This window comes from Sceloporus occidentalis, unplaced genomic scaffold, assembly GCF_023333645.1.
Source record: "Sceloporus occidentalis isolate IW3139 unplaced genomic scaffold, rSceOcc1.0.p SCAF_183, whole genome shotgun sequence".
NCBI lineage: Eukaryota > Metazoa > Chordata > Lepidosauria > Squamata > Phrynosomatidae > Sceloporus > Sceloporus occidentalis.
Genome location: NW_028317163.1, coordinates 996,008 through 1,009,624, shown reverse-complemented (window position 1 = coordinate 1,009,624; position 13,617 = coordinate 996,008). Strand labels below are relative to the sequence as shown.

The 13,617-nt window shown below is 36.3% G+C and overlaps 1 protein-coding gene across 2 annotated transcripts in view; it reads left to right on the top strand.

Annotated features, from left to right (window-relative positions):
• The window catches only part of LOC149278705 (membrane-associated guanylate kinase, WW and PDZ domain-containing protein 1-like), a 152,076-nt gene extending 149,232 nt beyond the window's left edge, over positions 1-2,844 (top strand). For both annotated transcript variants that reach the window (XM_089501834.1, XM_089501833.1), the window contains exon 23: positions 2,084-2,844. In XM_089501834.1, coding sequence (XP_089357960.1) covers positions 2,084-2,844 — 761 coding nt within the window. The remainder of the gene's footprint in view (positions 1-2,083) is intronic.
• The last annotated feature ends 10,773 nt before the right edge of the window (positions 2,845-13,617 follow it).

Below are 13,617 nucleotides of genomic sequence, written 5' to 3'. Positions count from 1 at the left end.
TAAACTGCAGATGTCAGGAGACAGAAATGGTCTTACATTTATTCAAAATTGTGACAATATTTTATTCTTTAAAAATTATAATGAAAGAGAATAATGTGAAAGAGAATAGTATTTCTAAGCCCAATCCCTACCAAAACGTTCTTAAAAAAAATTAAGAATTTAAAATGACTAATATAATAAAGAAATCCACATGCTGATGAAATGTAATGTAAAACGCGTTGGCTATTTTTTCCTTGTATATATTTTTACTGTCCATTTTTTTTTTTATGGTTTCTCGGGAAAAAAAAATGCACTGTATTGTTCCATTCATTGTATAATTGTATAATTATTTTTTTTTGGCAAGGTGGTTCCTTACATTGTGACTAAGTTGTTGCACTGACTTGATTTGGAAACAAAAATTTTCCTTTTTAAATTTATGAAAATGTTTCCTTTTTTTTTTATTTAATTTTTTTATAAAATGTATGACACTTGAAAGTTGTGCTGCTATATAGTACAGATGTAAAGAAAAAAAAAAAAAAGTACCATGGGGTCATTCGTCATTTCAATCCTATTTAATAATAATAATAATAATGTGAAGTTCCGGCATATTACCTCTGATGGAACACGCTTCAAAGAGAGGCTGCATAATTTTGTAATGAGAAATTTTTTTGTACTTTTTATTTTAATGTCGTGGTCTACTGTGGACTTTTTTCTTGTTGAATGTAAATGTTCTTTTTCCTTTCTGCCATCCTGTTCTCTGTTCCAATTTTCCTGAGTAGATGCAGTAGTCTTGTCTGTTACAAAGTCACATTTTAATGCCTAATGTCACTATAGAAATTGCAGATTTCACAGCCTTATTTGGATGTCACCTAGGCAACATGACCGGAAACAAAATAATAAAAAAAAAAATCTTGAAATATGAAGATTATTATTATTTTTTTCTTTCCTTCTCGTATTATGTGGGGATTCTAAATGTTCTACTCTTTTTCTCTTTCTTTCTTTCTCTTTCTCTCTCTCTTTTTTCACTATACTTGGTGCGGGGGCTATTCCTTCCTCAGCGATGATTCCACCTAATATTGCTGCATGTATGAGACATGACAAACCCGTGGAGCCCAGCTTCTACCTAACGGGCCAAACTACGGTTTGTAGCTGAATCAATATTAGGTGTTTTTGTGCTGTGGCCTAGTATACTACATTGCTTGTGCTTTTCGCTGTTTTTCAATATGTACAGCAATCCATGAACGCCCTGCGTTATTTGATCTGTACGTGTAAGTACAATATCCAATGCTTCGGCTTTACGTCTGGTTTCGCCATTGTGCCCATATTAAAAAAAAAAAAAAGAAAAAAAAAATTAAAACATATTAAATAAACCCATTTTCAGTCATGTGTTTACCAAACAAACTTTATTTGCAGTTTGTTTCCTTTTTTAAATTTAATTTTAATTTTTTTTTTTTTTAAATCAAAGCATGGTGCCATATGGCAGACAATGAAGGAAATCTATATTTCTTTTTTACATTTTATATCATTAAAGAGTTTAAAACGCCAATAAATAGATATTTTAGTAAAAATTGGAATTTCGTAAGAGATCGTACACTTATCCGGAAAAGCTTTCCCTATCTCACTCACTTTTTTGGGGATCTCCCTTTTCTGTCTTCCTATTACTTTATTGGAAAAAAAAAAAGTTTTTTTATGAAAATGTTAGTGTTCCAAAAAAAAATAAAAAAATTCTCCCTGGACTGTTAAAGGGGGAAAAATAATGTTAACCCGATTCCAGGTAAAAAAAAAAAAAGATAGATAAAGATAAAAATAAAGGTTATGTATTAATTTTAGAGCAGCTAAAATATTCTAGTCTTGATAAGGATACCGCAATATGCCGAATGTGCGATGAGACGCTAACTTTAGCTTTCACCCTAGAATTAAGCAATAAATTAAGATCGGAAGTGCATTAACTAATGCGTAGAGTCATTGTATACGGCTCCAAGCAGATATTGAACTTCATTTAATTATTTTGTGTACGTGATTGATTAATAATGGAGGAGGCTCTAGCTTTTAATGTGTTCAACTGACTGTATAAAAGACTTACGCTGTCTATTTTTCCCTCCAGACCCTAGCAGCGACAGGAACAGCTTCTCAGACAGTCCTCAAAATGTATCGAAAATGAACACGATGCCATCTGATAGAAACCACACCTCATTGGAGTTCAGCTATCCACCAGATCTTCACAAATCATTACAACACGGGGAAAAACAGACGTATGTTAAGCACCCTAAAAACAACAGGGAATACAACAGACAACACAAAGAACACCACACTTGGAATGGGTCCTCTAAAAACTATTCTGTACAAAGCGGCAGAAGAGATCAGTCCCCCGACGAGAGGAGGCTACGGAAAGAGGACATGATGGTGGTCAATGGACAGAAAATATCATCTCCCGATAAAAGAGGTGAAGCTGAAAATACTTTGGAGAGGAGAGAAAAATATGACAGGCGGAGAGATAGTTCTCCTCAAAGACCCAGGGAGAGGTCACCTGTGCGTAGAAGGGATGGATCACCAACCAAAAGAAGGAAATCATTAGATCGATTTATGGATCAAAAGAGATCACCGGACAGACGAAGAGACAGCTCACCAGACAGAAGGCGAGCTAAGTCAACAGACAGAAGAAGGGAAAGATCACCAGAAAGAAAAAGGGATCGTTCTAATGAAAGGAGAAGAGAGAGGTCCCCCGAGAGAAGAAACAAAGATCAAAGATCTAACAGAGATCGGGATGGGCTTAGTCTGAAAAGTGATACATTGAGAAGTGCAAGACATCCCCAAGAACAACGGAGGAGACCTTACAAGGAATGCAGCACTGACCTCAGTATCTAATGTATCTGTCACGCTTTAGCCTTTTATAGTGTTGGAAGGTTCTAAAGAGGGTCTCAGAACACTTATGGTGTGTTACAAGGGTAAACACTCAACATGAAATGATCCAATGGTTCCACGAAACGTTTTATGCAGATGAAGCATTGCTAACAGAGTGTTGTGCCTGATGTATATTAAAGAGAGTATTTTTCAATGCATCTTCTTTTTTTAAGTTATTTGCCAAATGTCAACCCTAAAAGGATTTACCATGTTCTTCAAGCTATTTTAATGACAATGTTCTTTTTTCGAACATCACCTTTCAGATAATTCCTGCGTGGAACATGTTTAGAGCACTGGAAAGTAAACTGGTGATTTTTTTTTTTTGTGTGTGTATTATTATTTTGCTAAGGCTGATTAACCCATTTTTGACTGTTAATGAGTTACCTACGGCAACAATTGCAATTAGATGAGTAAGCCGGTGGTGGGATTTAATAATAATAATAATAATTAAAAAAAATTACATATTCAAAGGAAATTAAGAAAAGCCATCCAAGTTGAATAAGTGGAAAACAAATTAAATCTTGTGTGATTATTTTATACTACAATGAAGGAAATTTACAAGCACACCCAGCACAAAAATTAATTTATTCATTTTTATTTTTTTTTTAAGTTTGTTTGGACATTCCATTGGTAAATTGTTTTCCCAAAAAAAGACACGGGTTACAGATCTACTGGCCATATATGCAGATAAACTGTTTCTAGAATATTTATTCAAAAGTTATGCCCAAAAAGTAGAGGGGCCGTCTTTGGCTCGGGCGCTTCCAGTTGGAAATCATTATGCCGCACCAGGCGTCTCAAACTGGTTTAAAATTCTATTGTACCGCGTAGTATGAAGGTCCTGTTGTATGACCTCAATATCAAAGATGTTGTACACTGACATTTTTTTAAGAGCAACTAAGTGGCAATTTATTAAATTGTACAAGCCTGCTGTATTCTCGGTCCAAGATAATACTGCATTACTGCCGAGCTGAGCCAAAATATTTTCCATATTTCTTAGACCTCAGAGAAAAAAATAAAATAAAAGATCTCTGCTGCTTAGGTGAGAATTTGCGTGTACACATAAAATATTCCATCGTTTCAAGTCTATCACTGTTGTTATGGTACTGTACAAAAAAAAAAGACATTAAAAAAAAAATGGCCAATCATTTTCTGTATAAACTGTAATTGGGGGAAAAAAAAATGTTGCCTTTTTTTTCCTTGTAAAAAAGATAATTTACAATGAAATCATGTGAGGAATGTGATATGTGTTTATATTTCTGAAAATGGAGCAAAATCGTTGGAAATATATATTTTAATGTAAACCGAATCAGGTATTTAAAAGGTGTTTTTCAAAATGAGAATATACATAAGTACGGAAGATTTTGTTGGTTTGTTATTGGATTCCGTTGATTGGCCTGCTCATGAATTATGAAGCACTTGTATGCAATTTGGTCTCTTTAGTCTTCATATCGCTGTGATTTCATCATAACGCTATTTTCTGTCCCAATGGGAAGCGCTATGTAGGCTGATTTTATTATTTTTTTTCTTCTAAAACACTATGCATATATCAATTCAACATTGTTCCTAAAGTAGATTTATTTAATTTATGGGAATCTCATAATGGCGTTAATTGGATTCACGGTGATTGTTGGACGCTGCAAGGTTCCCGTTCTTTTACATGGAAACAAAAACCCAATGTATGTAGCTAGAAAAACAAGCCTGTGAATGCTATTTTTACTATCAAATAAAGTTTTCAATACAAACATTATTGGTTTTTGAAGCTTTTCAGTCATGGAGACGTTGAATGGGAATGGCAGAAGAAAGAGGTTAGCGTGTGTGTGTGCGTGAAGGCGATGAAACCAAATAAAAAGTATCTTCCCAGATGTCGTCAGTCTGTGTTCTTCGTAGAAATACTGATCTTTGTGAGCGTATGGTGTCTGAACATTCTTAGAATATATTACGTTTAAGGTTAGAAAATTGGGCAAAGGTTGAAAAAGTATCTACTTGGCAACTACTGGACACCTAAAGTTATGTTTCTTAGAATCAATATCAACTGGAATTCCGCTGGTTAGTCTATGCGCCAAAAACGGAGAATTAGGAAACACCTTCAGAAGTTACAGAAGATCTTGCCGTTATTTGTAATTAGTTATTAATGATTAGTCTTGGAGACAATGAGGGTTGTTTTGGAGCTGTGACCAATTGTGCTCAAAAAAAGTGGCAATGATGGAGAGAAGATGCGTACAAACTCTTTTTTGTTTCCACAGGGGTAGAGATAGTTTAGCCTGTTTTATGATTGAAATATCTTCGTAGTAAACGTAGATTGCTGCACCCAGGACCGTGCAACCTGAAGGGGACGCTACCTTGAGTGAGGTCTACGACAGCAACCAACATAAATACATTGCCGATACCCATATGACCCTGAACGCGCGTTTTACGTTAATTATATATTTTTCTTGTCTTACTTTAAGAGAGTGAGATCCACAGGTCTACAGTGCACCCTAACTTGCATTTTAGGAGTCAAAGGCAGTGGCAACTTTACCGAGGGGTAATTATTAATGCAGTTGAGGCCAGACCACCTAACTTACATGTCCGGCCACCTCATGATGTTTAAGGCAAAATGCTAAATTGTTTGTACCAGTCTACCCAAAGTGCAGCCACAAATGGTGGTACCAAGGTGTCACGGTCCGCGTCACGGACCGCAACGTAGTGATTCCCCCGAGTACCCGCGGCTAGCGGGTACTCGAAACTTACCTCTCCCGCAGCTCCGGGACCTTGCTTCGAGGTGCCAGCAGCCAGCAAGCACCCGGGGCAGGTCCTTCAGGGTATCCCCATCGCTAGTGATGGGCGGTACGTACGGGGGCGAACCACGCCCCCTCTCTTGTAGCTTGCCTCCCTGGAGACGACGTAACGTAACTGACGTTGCGTCGTCCGCTGGGGGCGGAGCCTGGTCTGAGCGGCAGATTCAAAAGCCGAGCACTGACTTCCATTCAGTGCTCGGTTATTGTTCCTGCTGAGTAGTTCGTTCTGAAGTTATACTTACCTGATTGCCTCTCCGTTGCTGACCTGTGCCTGTTCTTGACTTCGCTGCCTTCTCTACTCCTACCCGGCTTGTATGATAACCATCTCCGTTGCTGACCTGTGCCTGTTCTTGACTTCGCTGCCTTCTCCACTCCTGACCTGGCTTGTTTGACGATTCTTGATACTTCTGTGCCTTGCTGCATACTGGGTTCCTCACACAAGAACTTTGTGACACAAGGTGACTGCAAGTATCCTACTGACTACTACTAGTTGACAGATTCAATGAACCATCACAAAAATACCCATGCTTATTTTTATGAAGCTCAGCCTTGCTTATATTGGGCTAAACACTCGATTGATATCAGCTAGAAAGCTTCATTTTTGGTTTTCATTCCGACCTCTTTGTCAATAATATATATATATATATTTTTTATTGATGAATCTACTTTTTGAGGTGTCATAAATTAACCAAATAAAAGTCTGCCTCATGGCAGGTCAAAGATCTTAGACCAGGGGTGTCCAACCTGCGGCCCTCCAGATACTGCAGGACTACATCTCCCGTACTCCTCAGCCAGCCCCTTAGCTGAAAGAGCGTTATGGGAGATGTAGTCCTGCAGCAGCTGGAGGGCCACAGGCTGGACAACCCTGCCTTAGACCCTAACCTGTATTACTTTGTAGGTAATCCATCTACGGTATTCCAGGTAACCAAAACATTCCAGTTTTAATAATTATTATTTCAAAGTTCTTGTTTTTTTGTGCACCTCCTATGCACTTTTCTTATTTTGAATTTCTCAAGGTATGGGCACTGGAATGCCCGACAGGGCCTGTTACTGCTACAATGTATCAACTACGCTTTAGCCATTCATCACCTGAATTACTTGGCTCTGTTTTGACTTGAAGATACTCTACTTGCCGTTTTTATTTTTTCTTTCTTTCTTTGTCAACAAGAGCTAAAAGCGCCTTTTGTTCTCAATGAGAGAATGATTGAGTGCTCGGTGCGAGAAGAATTAGAGTTTGTTTGTGGGCAATATGTACGCTCTAAGGAAAATTACTTTTTAGATTACAATTTTTGTGCTCTTATTGATTTTGGTGGTGTTGCGGCAGCCAGATAACAAGAAGTATAAAAGAAAGTGTCTTGATGGAAGTCATATTTCTCTTAGGAAAGATGGGGTAAATTGCTTACCGCTTTCAAGGGATATAAACCTGGATATGTCGCTTTGTTATTGGCTGCCTAAATTGCTTTTTAAATACTTAGTGCAGAAAAAAAAGCAAGATAAATAGAATTACATTACGTTTTTTTGTGCGCTTTTTAGGGTACACTTGAAAGAGTTCTATTGAAATTAAATAAACTCTTTTCTTTTTAAAATATAGACACTTTTTCTATTATAAGTTGTAATAATAACCATTAAAGCAAAAGTTTTTGAGAACGTTTCATATTCATTATTGATATATATTTTTGTATTTTATTAAACTTTAATAAAGAACAAAGATTGGGGAAAAAAAAGTTTGTAAATCCCAGGGTAATACGGGAAAGGTCAAAAGTCTGGCTCGCCAATAATTGATATTCGGTCATTTGTGTTGTTAATGGATCACAGCTAAATGGCAAACTATAGAGTAGCATTTTTAGCAATTTTGTCACAGAATCTGATCCACATGTTTTTAAATTGCAGCATTATATCCAATTTCCCCATCCAGCCATCAGAATCATCCAACCCGTAAACGAGACGCAACAGATTAATTCTAAGGTTTCCATCATCTCGCCTTTCTCTTTCAATATACATTTATTAAAATCAACTTTATCTCAATAAAAAAGAAAATGCAACTGAAAGCAAAACGAAGGAGCTCAACATCTGGAAATAAACCCAAAATGGACCAATTTTACATTTAATGTCATCAGAATAATGCAGTAACTGTGGTTTTGTCTAATAATTTACTAAAATACAATAACATTGATATGATATTGTATACTTAATTGCTTACACGGATCTATATTTTCATACAAATAAGCAGTAAAATATAATGCATAACTCAGAAGAATTAAAAAAAAAAAAAAATTAAAAATCCTTAATCACAACAAAGACAATATTTGAAATATAATAAGATTTACATGGATAATTCTATTAAGTCTTGTTATGCATGGCATTAGAACAGGAAATAAGGACTAAAGTTTAGCTTTCAAAGAAGATAAAAATAACATTTTGTAATTCAAGAAAAAAAGCTTTCAATTAAATAATTGTTTTATTTCTCAGAAATATTAAAATCCTAAAATATTTATTCAACATTGTAACATTGCGAAGGATATCACTTATATTTTAACATATTGACTTAACATATTGATTATTGTTAACCTTATTTGCATGTGCCTACCCAGAATCCCTTGTGGTTGTGAAAGCACCATGAGATTTCTGAGGGAAAAGCAAGCCTTCTGGCTTGTCTGGTGTCTGTAGATGAGTGTTTAATAATACTTCTACTACCCCTTAAATTTTAGTGGAAGGGTTTCCATCACCTTTTACCCACCATAACTTATGTAAACATATTGACTAAAACCAAACAATAAGAAAAGTAGAAGAGTTTCATATCTTTTAACATTTTAGGTTATGTTATTTTTCATCACAATCATAAACCTTGTATAATGCTTCAGTAATTTTCTATTTTGCAGAAATGCTGATCCGAAATGTTTCTCGACATCCCTTAAAATTAATTACAACAGTGTTGCTAATGCTGTTTTTTGTAGTAACTTATGATCCATAGCTTGCACTTAATGCAAATGTATGCGCTCCTTATACAATATGTCTTACAAGCCTGTCTGGAGAATTTAGCTTTTTTTTTTTAGTCTGTGTATCCTTAATTGTATGTGTATGTCATTAAACTTTTGCATTATAGCACATCTGCCGAATTTACAATTATTTTATTATTATTCTGGGTTATAAAAGTATATAGAAAACATACATAAAAAATGGTGCCTGCAAATTCTACATTTAAAAGTAGATGTCTCTCTTCACCCTTGGATTATGCGCTTGGTCCTTTGTGCTGGTCATCTGGGAACCCACGGTTACTACATAAACCCTCATATGGATTTGTACTAATCAAGAACCTCTGAGATGAAGAAGTATCAGAAGCCAAACCAAGTAATGAGGATTCATGTCATGCTTTGACCATCATGACCTACACTGCATGAATTTCACTTAGATAAGACCTCTACTCAGTCTGGCCATGTTTTTAGCTGTAAAGACTCCAAACCTAATCAGTTGTTGGTCTCGTCTTAGATTCAGGAGCCATATGCCTATCCCATGCTGGGAGGCTGTTCCACTTATCTACCACCCTTTCAATAAAGTAAAACATCCTTACATTCCATCTAAGTCTCTGACCCTCTAGTTTTAGATTATGACCTCATGTTCTAACATTTCTCCTCAAACTAAGCTCCTATCTTTTATTAAATCCATCTGGGTAATTATGTTTCTATTGACTGCTACTCTTCCCACCTTAAACTTGGAGGGACCCATCACAGAGTCTCTTTCAAGTTTAGCTGCTCAGCTGAGTTTAAGCAAGAAAGGAAAATAAAATATTTGAAAATTCCTCATCGAAGTCTAGATAGGAAGAAAGAGCCCGGAATGTTGAGAGTTGAATGCACTTCAAAAAAATCCTATTTGGTTTTGTGGATATTCTTCTTAAATGTGGTTTTGATTGACATGAAAAGAATCACTTGGGGTAATCAGCAATATATTCATGTTCAGTGAGGATCTTCTCAGACTGGTCAGATGATAAGACGAGAAGGCGATCTGACCATTTTTGGTTCAGATATTATAAGACTTAAAGTTTAATAGGAACGACCCTTCTATTAGAACGGAAAGTGAGTACACGACAAAGATGAATTGCATTTCTACATTTTTTGAAGGCCACTTTGGTTAACCATAGAGGAGAAAGCTCTTAATGTTTTCTTGAATGTTAGGAGGTTGGACAGATTTTAAAAAGTGTAAAGAAAGTAAGGTCTGATCTGCCATCAAATTAAAATTCTATGAAATGAAGGGAGGAAAATATCTTCCATAAATTACGTCATGTTCCAGTCCATCATTTCTAGACCCTGCAAATAAATGTCAAAATAAAGGACCGTTAAAAAAATAAGTTTGCTGTTTTTTTTTTATTCTACACTTAATATAAACCTGAATATTTTCAAAAGTAAAAGGAGAATTTCCATAAAATCTATGTAAATGGTTAGTGTGCTCAGAGAAATGAAATGACACCCAAAGACAACATGTTTACTATTTCAAGGGACGGTCTAATCTCCCCGACAACTCTATTATAGAACAATGCATGTTAAATTATCCTCTGTAAGTACTTTTATATGCATTCTTTAAAAAAAAAAACACCCCAAAAAAGAAAAATAACGCACTCACGGGACACAGACATTGTACCTATGCTGTTAACGCTGCCTTTTTCTTAAACCATTCTAAATTCTTGCCAATGAGTGGCTGCTTGAAGCTGCTAACTAGTGTCTTGAAAGTACTCTCACTAAAATCAATAGGAACTCTTTCCTGCCAGTGATTGGCAGCTTCAAGTAGCCAATCAGAGGCAGGACATATATCAGGTGCAGTGAGAGTTGTTCAGCCGAATGCATGTCTTCCTAGCTGGGAGGCAGGGACGAGGGGCAATGAAATTGGGGGGATTCTCCAAAATGGACCACCCAGACATTTAAAGGGACCTATCATATGCATTAATGTCCATGTGATGGCTGGAGTGCCCTTTAAGAATGAAAGGTAGCCATTGAAAACAAGGGACAAAAATGCAAAGTTGATGCTATGATTTTTATTTTTAGGACTAAAGTAGTTAAACGTGATCCAATCTAACATAATTTCTCATAGAACATACCATATTCAACATGAGATTAATCCATAAACAAGCATTGAACGCCCAGATTTCATGTAGGCGAAAGGATCTTTTTTTCAAAAAATAAAAAAAAAACTTGTCGTATTATTCCTGCCAACTAAACGTCTCGGGAACTGTTGGTTCCTCATAATTTTAAAATAATGCAATTTCATATAAACAAAATTTGTGCGGGGATGGGTATTTAATAACAACTGTCAATATGTAAATTTCACTGCACCACAAGTTGATCTATAAAAAAAAACACTTTTTTACAGACATCATTAAGAGGAGAAGAATAAATAATGCAACATTCTCTTTGTTTTATTTCTATAACCAACAATTAAATGAAACCAAATCTCAAAGCAAATTGTGCCTTTATATATTCTACATGAGACATATGATAGAAATGCTCACAGTGATTTTTAAGGTTCAAGGTTGATAAAGGTTTTATCAAACATGTAATATAATGTAATATAATGTAACAGTATTTAATATTTATTACTCCTAGTGGGAAGCAGTGTTAACTCTAAGGCAAGCCATAAGAAATTGTATACATTTATTTATTTTAATAAGGAAGCCACTTTTAAGAGTGTCCATGCTGGATCAGCCCCAATCTCAGAATTTATACACCAAGGTCACAAGGTCATGGGTAGGTCCTCACATACATCCCAATGGTTCCATGGTTTTCAGGCGCTGTCCTGTTGTCTCTTGAAGCTGCCCGGTTATCTTGCTTTTGGGGCAGTGGGGACCAAGGCCAAGTTGCAGAGATCCTCTGATATCCTCTCACTCGCCTAGGGGGCTGGGGGTCTGGGCTGTTGCGACTCACACATGGTCATCTCATGATGCTTTGAAGCGAAGTGCTCCAAGGTGGTTCTTCTGGCAAGATGGGCCTCTGGCTCTGCTAACTTCTGGCACAGCGTCTATCCACTCCCTGTACTGACCATGGAATGGCATGGGAGTATGACTGCAGGTTGACAAATTTGACTCCTTCATGCTTTACTATGATTTTATCACATGCCTCCTATAAGGCCAGGGACTAAGGAAAGTATTCAGAGGTTGGGCAGACTGAATGGGCCAAATGTTCTTATCTGCCGTCATGTTCTATGTTTCCATGTAACTGTCCCACTTACAGTGCCTATTTTGCCACTCTATCCCACCGAGCACTACCATTGTCCCGTTTTTCGCCAGGTGTGGAGCCTGGAAGATAGATTTGGCCTTAGGCGAGGACTCTTCCCTCCCCCTTATTATAGTGACAAAATAGATTTTTAACGACTTTAGTTTCTTCCCGTGTCCATCATGTTACTGAAATCAAGATTTTGAACCCAGGTGGTATACAAATGTTTAAAATTGCTCTGGCTTTCTGGGAAGCCACTTTCACAATTGAGTCAGTTTTATTTTTGTGAACAAAATTGAGGACTACTGATGTTTGCAGAGTAATTAAGACCACATGGAACGGGATACATTCCAAGAAATGTTTAAATGAAAGAGATGACATCACCCAATACAATTTTGAGCACATGAAACAAGGGGCTTCCAGATGGGACGCAAGCAATATTTTTCACACCACAAATTTTAACATTCATATGAATGATGTCATCCATAAATGCCCACATTACAAAGTGTTTTTGAATCATAGGACTGTTTTTAATTTCTCCTGTTTACAATATCAATGGAAAGATTCCACATAGGATTAAGAAAATGGAAACATTTATTTTTTGATCAGAAAAATAATTGTCTGTAAGTAAAGGTCCTAGGTCAGTAGTTTAAGAAGAAGTTTGAGAAGTCTGAGTGTTGCTCAGTTAAGCTCCCTTCTTGCTCATTGATGTCCCTTGCAGGCTTGATGAAGGCCCAGAAGCCATCTTAATGTTGTCTACTATGGTAGTTTGAGTCACTTAGAGGCACTCATTCTGACTTGTAGAGTATATTTTCTTCTCCATGCACCCTAGGGTCTGATGAAGGTCAAGGAGCACACAGGAGTCTCCAGAAGGGTTGTAGGGAAACCTTACCAGGTTGTCTCTACCTAGCATTTATGTCAAAGATATGTTTCTTCTTCAACAGCATTTCCTAGATGACTTTGACATGGAGTTCTCCAGTTAGTATAAAATTGTTTGCTTCAAACGTGTCTAATTTGTTTATTGTAGCTCAGTATGAATGGCTATCCTTCTTTTTAGGATAACTCACGAAAATCCCACAGTGACTTTGGGGGAATATTTAATTACCATAAGTTGACTTCATCAAGTCATCGGCGTAAACCACCAGATAAAAGAATGAGATCGAGATGCCGGACATCTTGAATAAATTGATATATAAAACACATTTCCTGTGATGATTAGTATTTCTGAACCTCCCCCATCGAAAAATTAAGTGAAATACTTTGTTTAAAAAAATGTAACCAAACAAAAGAAGTATGGGGCGCAGATGCATATAAGGGAGAAAACAATTGAAGTGAAATATAATAATATTTTAATAATAAAATATATGTAAAACAAACTAAAAAAGTGCAATATGCAGGTAAAGAGTCAATAGACCAGCAAAATGCAACTTACATTTAGTCCATGCACCCAAAGTGCATAATGCGTATATATAGAAAAAACCACCAATGGTACAAAAAATGTAATAATTATTTGCATTAACATTTCCAGAGATCACTGATATATCATATTACCACAAATTTACAGGGGAAAAAAATAGCTATTTTCCTTGTAAGCTGTTCTCTTTGAAAGCCATGGTAAAATTGAACTTCACACAGCTTCAAAAACATAGCTACGGGCTAAAAAGCTGAGTGGATTTAGTGACCTTGATGTGTATTCTGTAGTTGTTATGGAAACAAGAATGTGATATCACTTTTGCTGAGGTACACAGCAATTGCAAAATCTG